This window comes from Pomacea canaliculata, linkage group LG7, assembly GCF_003073045.1.
Source record: "Pomacea canaliculata isolate SZHN2017 linkage group LG7, ASM307304v1, whole genome shotgun sequence".
Classification (NCBI taxonomy): Eukaryota; Metazoa; Mollusca; class Gastropoda; order Architaenioglossa; family Ampullariidae; genus Pomacea; species Pomacea canaliculata.
The window spans coordinates 6,680,749-6,695,839 of record NC_037596.1 but is presented as its reverse complement, the minus strand read 5'-3'; the positions used below and the strand labels follow the sequence as shown (position 1 = coordinate 6,695,839).

At 37.7% G+C, this 15,091-nt stretch overlaps 2 protein-coding genes across 3 annotated transcripts; both read right to left on the bottom strand.

Moving 5' to 3' along the window:
* Positions 1-335: 335 nt before the first annotated feature.
* Positions 336-4,451, bottom strand: LOC112568342. The gene is made up of 4 exons (XM_025245599.1): positions 3,759-4,451; positions 1,142-1,531; positions 902-992; positions 336-478 (listed from the first exon to the last, which is right to left on the bottom strand). Exons 2-4 carry the CDS (start codon positions 1,440-1,442, stop codon positions 442-444), a joined length of 429 nt encoding a protein of 142 aa, XP_025101384.1. The 5' UTR covers positions 1,443-1,531; positions 3,759-4,451; the 3' UTR covers positions 336-441.
* A 5,275-nt stretch (positions 4,452-9,726) lies between these two features.
* On the bottom strand, positions 9,727-14,564 carry LOC112568373. Of its 2 annotated transcripts, XM_025245654.1 has the most exons (5): positions 14,360-14,564; positions 14,013-14,053; positions 11,706-12,095; positions 11,112-11,243; positions 9,727-10,186 (listed from the first exon to the last, which is right to left on the bottom strand). In XM_025245654.1, the coding sequence occupies exons 3-5, from the start codon at positions 12,079-12,081 to the stop codon at positions 10,128-10,130; spliced, it is 567 nt and encodes a 188-aa protein (XP_025101439.1). In that variant the 5' UTR covers positions 12,082-12,095; positions 14,013-14,053; positions 14,360-14,564; the 3' UTR covers positions 9,727-10,127. The 2 variants fall into 2 exon arrangements, with proteins under 2 accessions (XP_025101439.1, XP_025101440.1); XM_025245655.1 differs by lacking the exon at positions 14,013-14,053.
* Positions 14,565-15,091: the final 527 nt, after the last annotated feature.

The window sequence follows — 15,091 nt, the reverse complement described above, 5'->3', positions numbered from 1 at the left end:
TTTCTTTTTCTAAGATCCTTTTACATGCAGCTCAAGCTATGACATTTTAAACCTCCATTCAGAAAAGAAATACGTTCTGAAATATTTCTTTTTATTTGTCCTTTGTACTACTACGCTTACACAATGTTACTTTAAAATATGCCATTTTTGGTTTGTTGTTTTGACTAGACAGAATGTCAGTTTTTATCAGCTTCCAGCATTCTGTATTGTATGTCAACAACAGCTTTAGAAATGAATACAATAACACCAGGTATTTTGCTGTCTTGTCCATTTTGTTCACTTTGTTTGTTGTTATTCTTGCTTATTTAGTTTACTTTAGTCCAGGGCTGAATGGACTAGTGAACTGTGACCACAAACACTTGTGAGAAGATTTGTTTCATGAACTAGCTCCTAATGTTCCGAACACGAACAACATACACAATAAAGAGCCTCTCTCCGAGATCATGAGAAGATGGAGTAGAGCTGTTTGCCTGCAATGCTGGAAAAACAAAGATACCTTGATTAGTCTTATATCGTAATTTACATAAAACATGTATGTAAAATAACTCTTTGATCTGCATGTATCTAGAGCGATACACTTTGTCTTATAAACAAAAGGTCGTGACAACTACTTTTTAAAAACTGAAAATATATTTATGAACTTTATTCGGAACTTTCCTATCTCATGTTAAAATGGTAGCCTGCTATGATATCATTTGTTGTGTCATTACCTTTCACCAGGTATTTATTCTTAAAAATTACTCAATAAAATCAACCTTTTACAGGAATCAAGAAACTGAGAAGGTGAATGCCTTTAAAGACCACATGTACACAAATTCTTGCACCAAACCTGGCTCTCATCATCCCCATTCTGTAAAATTAAACTAAAATATCCAGACAGATGTCCTTAATGTTGACTTACAGATCATATGTGATGAATAAGGCCAGCATAAGTGTTATGATGACGCCAGGTGTTGAATTTGAATTCTGTATTCCATCTGAATGAGAGATACCTGTTGACAAACAATCATAAAATGCTATTCTCTCTGGTCGTTACAAGTGACTAAAGGTATATATATATATTCTCTCCTTGTATTCAATCATTCCACAACTAATTTTGTTTTTAAATATCTATTATCATCGCATTGTATTAATTACTAACCAAAGTTCATCTCTTTGCAGCTTTCACTTTCCTTGGGGATCCACGTTTTCTGAGGTACAAAACAAATCTTGCATAGTAGTTGAGCTCCCTGATCAAGGCTTTTATTGGCTGAATAAACAAGCATGTAGTCAAATATCTGCCCATCTGTTCCATCGCACCAGCATTTATTTGTGTCGGTCCTCGAATCTGGTGAACAGTTTGAAGAATCAAAGCTTGGTGTGTGGCACAGGGGAAATGTGCGAGAACCAACTTGCAACTCAAAGGTGACATGAGTTTGCACTTGAAGGCACTCCGCACCCATGACAGCTGTTTTGTTGACCCTGCACTTGACGACATTTTGTTCGCCTTCGAACTTTAAAGGGCAAATTAATTCGACTGTATATAGCTGCACTGAAACAAAACAAAATAATAAATGTCAGCAGCTAATGCATAGCATCTGTGCCCGTCTATGATTAAAATGTATGTGCACACTTGAAACTCTTGGAGGTCGCTTACACTTTTGTATTTTAAGCTTTGTAGATTAAAGAGTTTCCGAGACCCAAAGAAAGAATATTTTATCGTTTTGGTGCGTTTTAAATTAAAGTATGTTTGAAAAAATTGTTTTATTTACTTTATCGATAGATCAGGATACGTTGGGGGTACAGGGAGCCGATAGGTAAGGACGGTCGTGGTAGAATATCAGCTGCAGCAAGTGCCGTCAGTGATGGCTTGCAAGCCACGTGACCACAGCAAGTGCCAGACAAGTTTCCAGCCTGGTCAAATATTGCTTCAGAGAACGCGTCCTTGTTTTTGATCGACCATACCTCGCACCACACCTTACTTGTAGGACGGCGCAAGGAATGACTAAGAAGCCATTTCTACTATTGTAGAACTATATGACATTGGCATAGTGGCCAGGGTTTGGTTGGCATGATTCGGCTCTAGCTAGTGTCGCCAGTGATGGCTCGCAAGTCACGTTACCCTGTGAATGTCAGGTTAGCTCAGAGTTACCACAGTGGTAGTATGTCGGCTCCAGCTCATGGGACTCGTAAAATGCTTGCCCAGCCAGAACAAATACTTACAGTCTGCTGTCTAGATGCTGCATTGTCCAATATCTGTCTATATTGGGATGTGTCGAGAGTGCATGAGCAGCCCCCCTTGGCTAAACCACGCGACTATGACAAATGCCTTCCGTCTCCATTGTCTAAAACATAGCTTACATTACACCATCATGGGCTAATATTGGACCATTGTTTCATCAGCAATGAGTCCTGCATTAATACAAAATCCCTTCAAAAATTGAGATCTTCATCAACTCAATTCTTATCACCTAAAAATGGTTAGGAGAGGATTTTCACTTTTATTATTGGGCAAGAAATAATTTTAACAGTACACAAGTCCACGCCCCACTCCACACTTCACTACCACTATGGATTGTATACACCCTGAGCACAGTCCCCTCTGTTGAATACGATCAACCAACCTATAAGCGTTACTACCGTTACTCGATAAGAAATTTCTGCCGATGTACTCCTTTTTCTTTTTTAAACTCTTAAATTCTTTTTCAAGTCACAGAGTTATGAACAATATAAATATTTTCTACATACACGAAACTGAAACATTAACAAGATTGTCTCTATTGTGTGGTGTGTCTCTACCGTGTGTTAACAAAGATCACGATCTAACTAATTATTGACATGTGTATGAAACATGCATAACTACACAAGTTGAAAAGCCTTTAAATGTTAGCCATTGAAGCTGTTAGTCTCTTTGAGTCAACATGGCTTTTGCAGCTTAGGATGTGGATTAGGCACGATGTACCGACCTTGTCAAGCAGAGGTTCAGAAAATGCAAGATCTCTTTTAAAAACTATTAAATTCCCATTAAGGTTTTAGTATAGATGATTAAGACGTCGTACCTGCAGGTATGATGATATACATCATAAAGATAGGATATATCTGAGTCATTCTACTTTGACGACCGGCACGGACGACAGACAAGGAAACCATGGATGTGATGGGTACGTAGGTCATGTCGAAGAATATTTTTAACGAGATCACTAATTTTCATTCAGATTTTTCAGGAAAATAAAATAATTTTATTTTGAAAAACAACAAGTAAAAAAAGACTTTAAAAAATCTTTGATTTAGCTTTTTTTGGGTGAAGGCATTTTGTCACATGACAGTGTCGTCTGCTACTCTCGCTTCTTTACTACGGCGTGATTATTAATTAAATATATTACTTATTGTTATTTATTACTGTATTTATTTAATGGACTATCAGTGCAGGTATATAAGCAACCAGAAAGGGATGTTAAAAACTTTATAGGAACTAAGTGACATGATTCGGCGTTAGTGCGGAATACCTGAGCTAACAGTAAGATAAGTGTGCTGACATTTAGTGGATGATTGAAATCAGCAAATGGTCATTCTACATTATTACTTTTAGGAAAATACGATGCGTACAATACAAAAAGACTTTTCTCACATAAAGTTATCGGAGCAAGTATATTTGTTTTGGGTAAGTCAGTCTTGTACAGAGCACTAACATAATAGAGCAATAGGAATTTAGGTGCATATATGGACATATATAAATGTCATTTATATAAAAGTAAACTTAAATATAATGTTTGCCTTACCTCTTTCCTAGATATTACACACTCAGGAGATCTTTTTGTAGGCACATATGTCCATACAGTAGCAGTGCTATGTTGGATAGACCTGGATGGAAGCAGACGACAAGAGCTGAGAGAAGTGTTCGGCCCGTCATCTCCTTGTAACTGATTATTTTCCTTAAAATCTTAAGAGCGAACAGCCTGATATCATTTGACAGCACTTAAACTTCACTTTTCCTAGACAACATTTCCTCAATACATGATGAAGAAAGAATCGCTTTGTGTTTCAAAATGCACGCGCTGTTTACATGTTAAATGCTTACGAGAGTGCAAAATTTAATTATCTACTGGGCTGAGCTACGCACAAAATATTTTTAACACATTTGGATAAATGACTACATACCATCAATTCTTAAAATACAGACCTATAAATATGTCTACACTCAATGAAAAAAAGGCAAAATAATGATATAAGTAATCTGAATGGATACATGCCAGTTGTCCATGTCATGACGGTAGGAGAAGGAGACACCATGTTATTTACACACATCCATGGATATTCGTAGGCAAAGAGTTCTGTATTTTTCTGTGAATAATGTTTAAAGTAATATTTTTCATTCTTATCAAAATTTTAACATAGTACATCTAGAGCAGACCTGGGCAAAGGCCGGCCCGCGGGCCTCATCCGGCCCGCCTCCTGTCTCTGACCGGCTCTCCCGCTGGCCCGCCTGCCAGTATATATACAGAGATACCTCGGTTCTCGAACATAATTCGTTCCGGGAGGACGGTCGAGAACCAAATTGTTCGAGAACCGAAGCAATGAAACCCATAGGAAATAATGGAAACTGGATTAATTCGTTCCAAGCCCAGAAAATGCTATTTACTGGCCTAATTTGTATATAATATGTAGAAAACATGAGTTCAACAAGAAATAAGAAATAAAAGTGTATTTATTAAAACAAAAAAAATAAAAATAAAAATAAAATGTACAGTACAGTAAATTGTGTTTCATTTATAACCGCTTTATTCTTAAGGAAAGTAGAGATGGTTGATTTTGGCATGCCATACTCAGCAGACAGATCCGAAACACGTGTGCCCTGTTCATATTTGGCAATGATTTCTTTCTTCAGCTCAATAGTTGTTCTCACAGCTTTCCGCTTACCTTTGTCTGCATTACCCCTTCTGGCTTCTTTGGACCCATGTCTAAGGGTTAAATTCAGTGTACAGTACAGTAATTTGCAATACAGTACAGTACACACAAAGCGTGACTCTCTCCACAAAAAACGTGACTCTCTCTCTCTGCACTCACACTGATGACGCAAGCAAGGCGCGCTGGGCCCAATGAACGCCATTCGGCTCAACTCGGCTCATCTCGGACGTTCGGATGTTCGAGTTCCAAATATTTGTTCGGATTCCAAGACAAAATTTTCTCGAATTTCCTGGTCGAATACCGATTTGGTCGAAAGTCAAGGCGTTCGAGAACCGAGGTATCACTGTACTATATATACAGTATTGGGTAAAACTGAGTTAACTATATTAGTTCGGCCCTCTAAAACCATCCCAATTTCTCATGCGGACCTTGGGACAATTAATTGCCCACCCCCGGTCTCTAATCAAACCTCCTGTGCATTTCTCACGACTAATATAAGTCATACTCAACTCATAAAGTTCACCTAAACATAGCATTTTGATATCACGAAAATAATTTACTTTTTGTTCACGATCCACTACTCTTTGGGGTTGTACCATCTGTACCTCGGGCATACTGATCGAGTTTTGTGTACATGGGCGTGCTTGCACATAAGAAGAAATCTGTACAAAAATGAGTATCATGCAGGCATACATCCATGTTTGTGTATACATATGTATACATAATTTATGCCCATTATTAAATCATAAATTATCTGCACCTAGAGATCTTACTTGATATTGTTCACCTGTATTCGATAAACAAAACAAAAAATACCAAAATAAAAAAATGAAGACAGAAAAATAGTTATACAACATAGTCAATACGGCATTGGTATTACAGCCGCGTATTGCTTGTAAATGTTTGTTTTCTCATGATGATGATGATGATGATGATGATGATGATGATGATGATGATGGTGCAGTGCACGATGATGATGATAATGATGGATGATGGATGATGATGATGATGATGATGATGATGATGATGCACATTGTGTAACTACCTGGTTTACAAAAAGCTAAGTACCTGCACATATACACACGCCCTCATGCACAAACACACATATAGAAGTCATTATGCTACTGTTAAAGTCAGTGTTCCCATCTAACTCACCTTGAAATACCTTTGTCCAAATGAATAAATATGAAGAACAGCCACGTAGGTATTCTCGTGCAACCTTCGGCGATGAAGTGAAATCAACTTTCACTATAAAAATATTATGCAAAACAATGTCTTGGGCTCTGGGTTGTTTAATGTCACCACAACTGTCAGAATCAAAAGGTCGTGGGTTCAGATTCCGGTTGCAGACACTGTCTGTGTGACCATTTCATCATCCCTTGCTGACCATCAAGAGTTTTCTCAGCGTTTTGGCCCCTTCATCATTCATCTCTCCTCGTTGTGCGAAATCACCTGGAAACATATTCCTTTTAGAAAAATAGTAAATTCTCACACAGACTGCATTATACTCATGACCCCCCAACAAAAGGATGTTGTATTGATGCTACACTTGTAACAGCTCACTTTCCAGTGCTTTGTCAATCCTCATCACAGCGATAAACGTTTCACTGGCATGAAAGTACGAATGATCTAAATCCAGTTGTTTGTAACACGCAGATATTAAAAGATACTGGAAACACCAGTAGAAGGTCTAGTTTACTGATTGTACGCTTGCTTTTGCTTTCATCTTGCAGGAGTGGTCAGGTGGCGCAAACCCCTGTCACAAAACCATTGACAATTGGATGTCCTGGGTTCAAATGTCGTCTCAGCCACGCTGTTCTTTCTGCGCGTTGCTTCTGTTTACAAAGCTTTGTCTTGGAATAGACTTAAAGTTGATGTTTTGGCGTAAGACACCAACTACCACTCGACCTCGCGTTTGAGGGGTGTCTGGACTAGAAAACTTTGAACATCAGGGTAGTGCTGCTAACACAAATAACCTAAACAGTTTTTAAAATACAAGTTTGGGGAAGCCTGTCTATCCGGTTTTCCCCGTACTAACGACAAGGCAACAGCCCACCCATCCACCCACCTCGTATTCCCAAGGTTCAAGTTAATCAAACGTCTCTTTTTAATGATTTGATTTAATGATTCAAACAGGAAAATAAATTCATCACAAAGGTCAGCATTGTGCATCTAATGGATATGTCTTGTTGCTTGCTAGTTATTAGTTTCACAAATTCGAGTTAGTAAACAAGTCCGTTCGAAAATATGAAGCCCTAAAAAAATAATAATAATAAATAAATAAATAAATAAAATTATGGCGTAATATAAGACCATGTTTGCCCATTTTATGATTGGTCTCTCTTTGGTCTTTTTTTAACACAGCCGTAAGGTAAAGTGTTGTCACGGGTTGGGCGGCTTCCTACAAAATTAAATCAGTACTGATGATTTATTGCTATTTCTTCTTTCTTGTCGCTGCGATTTATGAATCAAAGGACAGAAAAAATTGATGCATTCTCATTAAGATAAAATACTGAGTGTGTAGCAGCAAAATTAAAAAAGCATTCTCACAATGGCTGACAGCGTTTGTCCATAAGGGATGGTCAATAGAACGATTTCTTGATTGAACGCCACGGCCAACGCTGTTGTAGGAGCGCTTAGGTGAGAAACATTCTCAACCCAAGAGACATATATGAAAGATTATTCACCCTTTTCTTCCAAAATGGAATGCTCCAGACACATGGCTACACAAACTCTGGATCCGACGATAAACCTCCTTTACCGATAAAAGTAGTTCCACTAAATTTGCTACTGCCAATGCTATCGTCAAGACAGAATAATATAGGGAGAGAAAGAAAGAGATAGAGAGAAATAGAGAAAGAAAATAAACTAGTCAGTACTTAACTGTGCTTAAGAGTAGAGCTCACAAAAACATCTACTTTAGTACACATTTAAAAGACTTGATGGTGGGTTAGTGGCGGATAGAAAATGGAAAAGGGTCTCCCTGATTTTCTGAATTATAGATAAAAAAAAATTGGTAGCTATACGTGTTGTTTGTAACAAGAGTACGCAAGTGTTTACAAAAACAACAAATATTTTATTTTAAGCATCACAAGTTGAGATTACTAGTTAATTTGATCCAGTTTTCTTCCCCTAATTTAACCCAGGGTATGTCTAGTTTTGATGTCTATGCTTTTCGGCTATCATAATTTAAATAGCGTTATCTCAAAAACATTTATCTTAATCAATTATTTAATAATTGGATATTTATTTAAGCAGCAAAGATTTTTAAAAAAATCTTCTATCCTTAACAAACCTTTAACGCGCACTTTAATATTATGATGGAATGTAGCTCTTTCTCATTTAGCCCCTTTTAACCGAGAGTTTTATATCAGCTATTTATCAGAAGCCACTTGTCAATCGCAACCGTTCGCACCTGCAAATGCACTCAACAAATTACGAGTCAATATTAAGGAAAATGAGTGAGTGGGCCTGCAGCTCTCCTGTCGTCACAGTCAGGTGTTTACGGTAAATGATCAAATACCAATAAAAGGTCGTGAGCTCAGATCGTCCACCTTATGCATTTCTGGGAAAATACTAGCCGTGTACATTTTTACCTTGGTTTCAACTGACTGCAATCAAATAAAACACTGGAGAATTCCTAGAGCGAACTTGGGATAATTATCGTAATAATGATGAAGTCAATGGTGCCTGTTTGTATTGTTTGAAGATATGAAATTACATCAGTATTTTGCTGCTAGACGGAAAATATCTGCGTCTGAATCCTATGGTCCCATTGACAATAACTTGCTTATTCATCGAGTTCATTGCACTTGGTGATACAAACCGACTTCGAAGTATTTATTTTAAACGCCAGACCAGTTACTATTCCCTTCCTTGCTGTTGGTTGTGTTTATTGACAAATTTTTGCCTATTATCACCATCATTATTAATTAAGTCTAGCTTACTTCCACCACCATGGAAGCCTGCAGAATTAAAACCCCTTCTGACGACAACCTCAAGAACTACCTGCTAGTCTCAAATCTTTTCTTCCATTCCAAAATCTTGTGTCTCATATTAATGTTTAAGATCATATTTATTATTTAGATTAAGGAGTTTCATAAAAACACAATGCACAACACAGTTTTGAGAATTGCTTTTGAAGTAAACCTGTTTATGACAGATTCTGTTCTCGTCAGAACAATTGTTTGTATGCGGTTGTACAGACAATCTAAAGGGCATAGAAGAGACGTTGAGAAAAAAGTTTATAATTTTGCTTCTTAAGAACAGTTTTAAGTTTTATAAACATGTGCAGGTATCCCGCTCCAGAACTCTTCTTCAAACCCCAATGTAACAATGAGGAATCTCCCTCGGCTTCTTGTTCAAGCCCGAGGTGATTACAAGCTGCTTATGTCGTAGCTTCATCTTTGTCTCCTTCCCATCCTTAATAACTAATGTGTTCACTGTCTACCTTCGCTGCTTGATTGATCAAACTATTTCAAACCTGTGAGCGATCCTTCTCATTTACTAGACATGGCTGCCAGGTTGTTTTTATCAAGCATCCTTGTTCTTCATCTGACTGCATGTGCTTTATCGGATCTCAAGTTTAGCGACACTAAAGTGGTATACGCTCTCCAAAAAGCTCCTAGCCCAGTAATGCTTATGGCACATCAGTACAATGAAAGGTTACACCAAATCTGATCTTGATTTCTACATATATTTGTATTAGAGACTGGAACTTAACGACTCAACTAATGCGAGTAAGACTGGATAGACAGAGTGAGGAGGGAGCAGAGAGAGATGAAAGGCAATATTCCCCTCACACACATCAAAGACAAATTGACAAACAAGTAAAGAACTGGCTAGGTGCCATTTTTTTGTTTGTTTGTTTTTTTCTTATTGCTGATCCAGGGTATATTCCAATAGAAACAAAGATCAAAGTGCACGCGAGCGCGTGTGTGTGTTTTAACGCACGTGCTAGCGTACTTGCGATTTCAATTGTCTTCAGTATAATAAGTACAATAAGCATTTCACAGTTGGCAAGAGGAAGTAGCACAAAAATCATGTATTTCATGTACATAGTTGTTGGCCTGTGATACAATCACACCTAAATCGGGACCCTTTTATGTAAGACACAAAAACATTAGTAAAGTATCCTTAGTCTTACACACGCACGCACATACATGTGGTACGATTATATATATATATCAATTTTGAAATGTCAATCGACAGTGCATGAAAATCTCATCTGATCAGCTCTTTATTCAGATTGTTGTGTGCCTGCTTTCAGTTAGTTGCAAAAGAGCAGGAAACCTGACAATACCTGAAAAGTACAAAATGTGTTTTTTAATCAAAGAAGCAAAACGATAAAACAAAACTAACAACTCTGGTCAACACTGAAATTATTACAGACTTAAAAAGTTCCTAATCTGTAGTATCTTGGTGTGTTTAACACGAATACGTTCATGAAAATATTTATTTGCTCTCGTTTTGAATATATTTGATATAGTTCACAACTTTTACAATGGTTGAATGGAATGGCAAAAGACCACCAATGCCGTTTGCAGTCCACCATGTAGTGGAGAGTCAAGCAACCACACAAATGATTGTTGCTTCTGCTTGGTTCCTACTCTTTCTGGCGGGATAACGAGCCAAAAGAAGTCGAGTATAGTCTACCCCAACATTGTGTCTTCATTGAGACCAGTTCCACATGGTGGGGGACTTCCTATTCCTGAATCTCCAGAAGAACATTCTCTTGCCAAGCTATCACTCTCCGAACTGAGGCTCCTGCCCTTTCACATGATGAGCTCGTGAAGTGTACCAGAATGTTGCAGACTGTCCACTCGCTAGCAATATGATGGGGATGTCAAGATTTTCAACGAGGGGGTTTCTACAGGGGAAATGAGCTTCCAGACTCTAGCCTGCTGCTGATGTTATAGATATGTTTTATGGTCTTGTAGCAGCTACTACGGTGTTTCTGCTTCCCCACACTCTTCACTTATTAGTGCGCAGCTACAACATGCACCCTGGTACCTAATGTGAGGTCGTACTCAACCCCTTGCTTGGGCACAATAAATAAATTTGGTGCCTGAAACGACTAGTAGTTCAAACCTCCTGCTTGCGAGTTCTTGCAGCTTCACATGACTTATCTTTGTTTGCTCTGATGATCTTATTATTTATGAACATTTCTAAGTTGTATTCCTCTATACCGTAACAAGACACAACAGAACACTGGGCTAGGTACTTACACCTCTGAGAAGGACAACGTCTGCGAAAGACGACGACGATGATGATGATGACGACAATCAAAGGGGTGAAACCAATCATTGCTAGAGTAGAAGTTTGTTCACAAGTCCAACCTTGATCTATAACTGGGCTACCTGTTAACAGTCAGTATTATTTCTTTAAACCTAATAATAAAACTATTACCTTATTTAGCATAGTTCTATAGCTCAGGCTGGATCACTCTTGCACAAAAGAATCACTATAACCTTTTAACCTCTAAGTAAAGTGCTATAACAAAACCTAAACTTGAAAATTTAGAAATAAAATAAATGTCATACTGACACTTCTAGGATTTACTATTAGAAGAGAAAAAGAAAGGAACTGGTGGCCGGAATCTAATTGGAAACTTTAAGTTTAGAATACTTAGTTAAAATATGTACTAGTACTTTGCTTTTGATTGTGGCTAACTTAAAAAAGAATGTTTTGTAGTCATACTTTACAGTTAAGATGTGTAAATATGTAATTCTACAGCTTTTTTAGACTGGGTGATAAAATCACAGCACTAATTATTTTCCTTATTAGTGATGCATGTAAATAAACATAAAAGTAATGCTTACCAAAACTCAAGTTCTTGCAACTATCATCTGCTTTAGTCTGAAAGCATTCTGATGGCAAAACAAAAATCTTGCATTCCAGCATTGCCCCTTGATCCCGGCTTTCGTTGGCCGTAAAAAGAAAATTGTAGTCAAATATTTCATTGGTTGTTCCATTGCACCAACAAGTGTTCTTGACTGGTTCCAGGACAGGGTGGCAGTTTGAAGAATCAAAGCTTGGTGTGTAACACATGAGCCCCGAGTGAAATCCAGATGTAAGCTCAAATGTTACATAACTTTGCACGTATCTACAGTCTCCATTTGAAACTGCTGTTTTGTTGATTTTGCAGCTTACTAAATTTTCTCCTTCCTTGAATTCCGAAGGACAACTGAAGTCCATTCCAAATAGCCAAACTGCAACAGAGTAATATTAATATATATATATATAATTACAAGTAGCTGAATGATCTTCACTATGTAACTCAGATTCCAAATAGGAACAAAAATTAGGTGTGCTTTGAACCAAAACTAACCAAGCATACACAATTACAGAGGAAAATATGTTTATAGTTATGTTCTGAACTATTGAAAGGACGTAAAAACTTTGGAAATATATCGGTGAGTAGGGCAGTTCAGTTGGTAAATGCAAACCAAACGCTGACCAAATGCTTTTATATTAATTCTGGAAACTGTTGGAAGCTTTTTAATGAATGACCTGAGGCGGCAAATGGCTGAGGTGAGCGCAGCAGAAATGTGAAGAGGAAGAGTATCATCGAAATTCCTTTTATTAAGAGTAACCTCTTTTACAAGCACTATGTTAACAGGAATCTAATATAGTTCTTTGATACATGTTTGGTCATAGATTACCTCACGTCTTATGGCAGTGTTCTGAACTTTTGTGATCGAAAACTCTAAAGGATAAAATCAAGAGTCTCAGCATATAACCACCTTATCTCATGGTAATCAAGTGTGAAAGTACCTCTTTGAGAAAGATATAAGTATAATCTGTATAATTAAAACAGTATTTTTCGGTATTATAAACCAGAACACCAAACCTGGACAGAATATAAAGCACAGAAGAGGCAGAGAAGCAAACCGAATCATTGCCATAAACGATAAGCAGTTATGTCAATCAATATGGCGGCTTTGTCATATGAGAATGGGTATATTTAAAGCTAATTATAAACACATAGTCAAAAAATTAAAATACATATAATTTAAAGTACATTTCTTGAAATTACGATACTGAATAACAACTAATGCTGCATCAAATGTGAATAATGCATGAAAGCAACCTTAAACTAGGTCACGAGGTCTTATTTTTATGTAATAAAGCAAAGTGATTTAAATAAACAATCTTTTGGAGTAGACATCACGGTAAATAACAGTTCTTAGTGAAAATACTTTATGCACAGTAGACTAAAGGGTATTGTATGCTACATCGCATATATCCCTAACTGATCCTGGGGACTCTTTGGCAAAGTTGCGCAGAAACGTCAAAGTTCCGTATAACTGCTGACAAGATTAGGACAGGACTATTTAGCTCGTTATATTTTGATTGTGTTTAAAAGTCACACACTAGTCCAAAAGTTATCGGTTAAGTCCATTGTATTCTTTTGTTTACTCGTTATCAACGACCATATTTTCGTCTGCTCTCTTCGCGTAGGAGTCCTCTGTTAAGGCCTATTTCTGCTGAAGTAAAATAGTCTGGTCTCCGTGTCTCTAAAACCTTATAAAAATTTTAATACTCTAAGAAGAAAAAAAAAATTCAATCTAAGACATAATTTGCGTGCCTACAAAAATTGGGTTCGAGAGAAGTGAGGACATTTCTCTCCCCTTCAACGGCGGGCGGTCCGGTGGCGCAACGGTTAGCGCCTGTCACCAAAACAGCGAGGGCTGGCTGTCCTGAGTTCAACTCTCGTCTCGGGCACGCGGTTCTTTCTGTGTATACTGTGTATACGGCTTCTGTTTACACGGCTGCCTCTTGCCGTCATATAGCCTTTGTTGCTGAATCGGCGTAAAACACCTCTTCTCCCCCCCCTCCACCTCCTCCTTTCAAGGATAATGAAATGGGGCTGTTTTTATGTGTCGGTCCTGATTTCCTTTCTATTTACAGCTTGGGTGTTATATACTACATTGCAACACCAGCTTTATTCCTTCTTGTCCATGCATGACACATGTGTGTACTATTTAACCACCACCACCCTCGGAAAGGCGAGCAAGCAAGATAAAGGGTAAAAATATATGCAGAACATTACGTTTAGCGGTCTTTGTCCTGTGAATTATTGTAAAACAATCAGGAAATAGACAAATAATTCAATTGTGTCTTACCTACTGACTGAACATCTTGAAATTTGTTTGGAGTTATACACCTGAAATTAAAAATGTGGGATATGTCACTAATAACTCACTTTTTTACTTAATAATAAAGGTAAGATTCCCGGTAATATCCGAAAGCAGTCTTCCATGAACAAAACAAAACAAACAAACGAACGCGCCCGTGCGCGCGCACACACACATACACTCAGACATATGCACGCACGCACTGCTGAAATTTCTAGGGTAACGGCCGCCTAAAGAGTACAAAGTTAAAGTAAATCAACATGTGAACACCTGAGCTATAGTAAATGCATAAAATATTAGTATATAGGTGACAAGATTATAAAGCTTTTACACACCCAGTTAAAAATCTGTCGAGGTCCTCACAGCCGCCTTGGATACGTTGCACAGAAAATTTAAACCAGTATCCAGCACTCGAGTATCCCACGGACTCCACCCAATTTTTTCACTTCACACTTTAAAAACAATCAGGTGAAAACCACGCAGTAGCTTCACACGATAAACCACAGACAATGTTAATTAAAAATATAGGACAGCTGGTGAGTTCCATGCAGAACCTTAGCCACTTCTCATTCGCTTTCATTTCTCCTGTCCGCCCACTATCTTCTATCTATCTTTCCTACCCTCTCTCACGCCGATACTGTTTCGTCATAAAATTTTAAGAAACAATCGTAAGGAGAAAACTACAGTCTGCTTACATTAGCTACTGTCATTTGAATACTGCGATTAAACGGTCCGTCACACACACACACCCTACGAAATGTCATGGGTACATTTAGGGATCACTGGTAAAGTAAGGGAAATTGATGCTTTAATGTGTGCAGCTGTGAACATTTTCGCTAATTGCCCATAATTGCCTTCGATAATTTTATATATTGAATATGATATTTCCGAAGGTTGCAGACTCTCCATTCATAGGTTAACACACGGCTCAGCAGTACATTACCATTATCTACTCTACTGGAGATGCCCATATCTTGAATTTTCAAGTTAGAAGTGAAAAAAGCCATGGAAAAAGAGCGTAGCAATAACTCTATACTCATCATTAAACGTCCATGTTCTCGCTACAC

Excerpts from the sequence above, each read along its gene's own strand:
- LOC112568342 (XM_025245599.1), bottom strand. The coding sequence starts at position 1,442 with ATGGGTGCGGAGTGCCTTCAAGTGCAAACTCATGTCACCTTTGAGTTG. Across the intron at positions 993-1,141 it reads CTGCAAAGAGATGAACTTTG|GTATCTCTCATTCAGATGGA; the intron begins GTTAGTAATTAA and ends GTTTGTCAACAG. Across the intron at positions 479-901 it reads TTATTCATCACATATGATCT|CATTGCAGGCAAACAGCTCT; the intron begins GTAAGTCAACAT and ends TTGTTTTTCCAG.
- LOC112568373 (XM_025245654.1), bottom strand. The coding sequence starts at position 12,081 with ATGGACTTCAGTTGTCCTTCGGAATTCAAGGAAGGAGAAAATTTAGTA. Across the intron at positions 11,244-11,705 it reads TTGCAAGAACTTGAGTTTTG|GTAGCCCAGTTATAGATCAA; the intron begins GTAAGCATTACT and ends GACTGTTAACAG. Across the intron at positions 10,187-11,111 it reads ACGTTGTCCTTCTCAGAGGT|GTATTGTCAGGTTTCCTGCT; the intron begins GTAAGTACCTAG and ends TGTACTTTTCAG.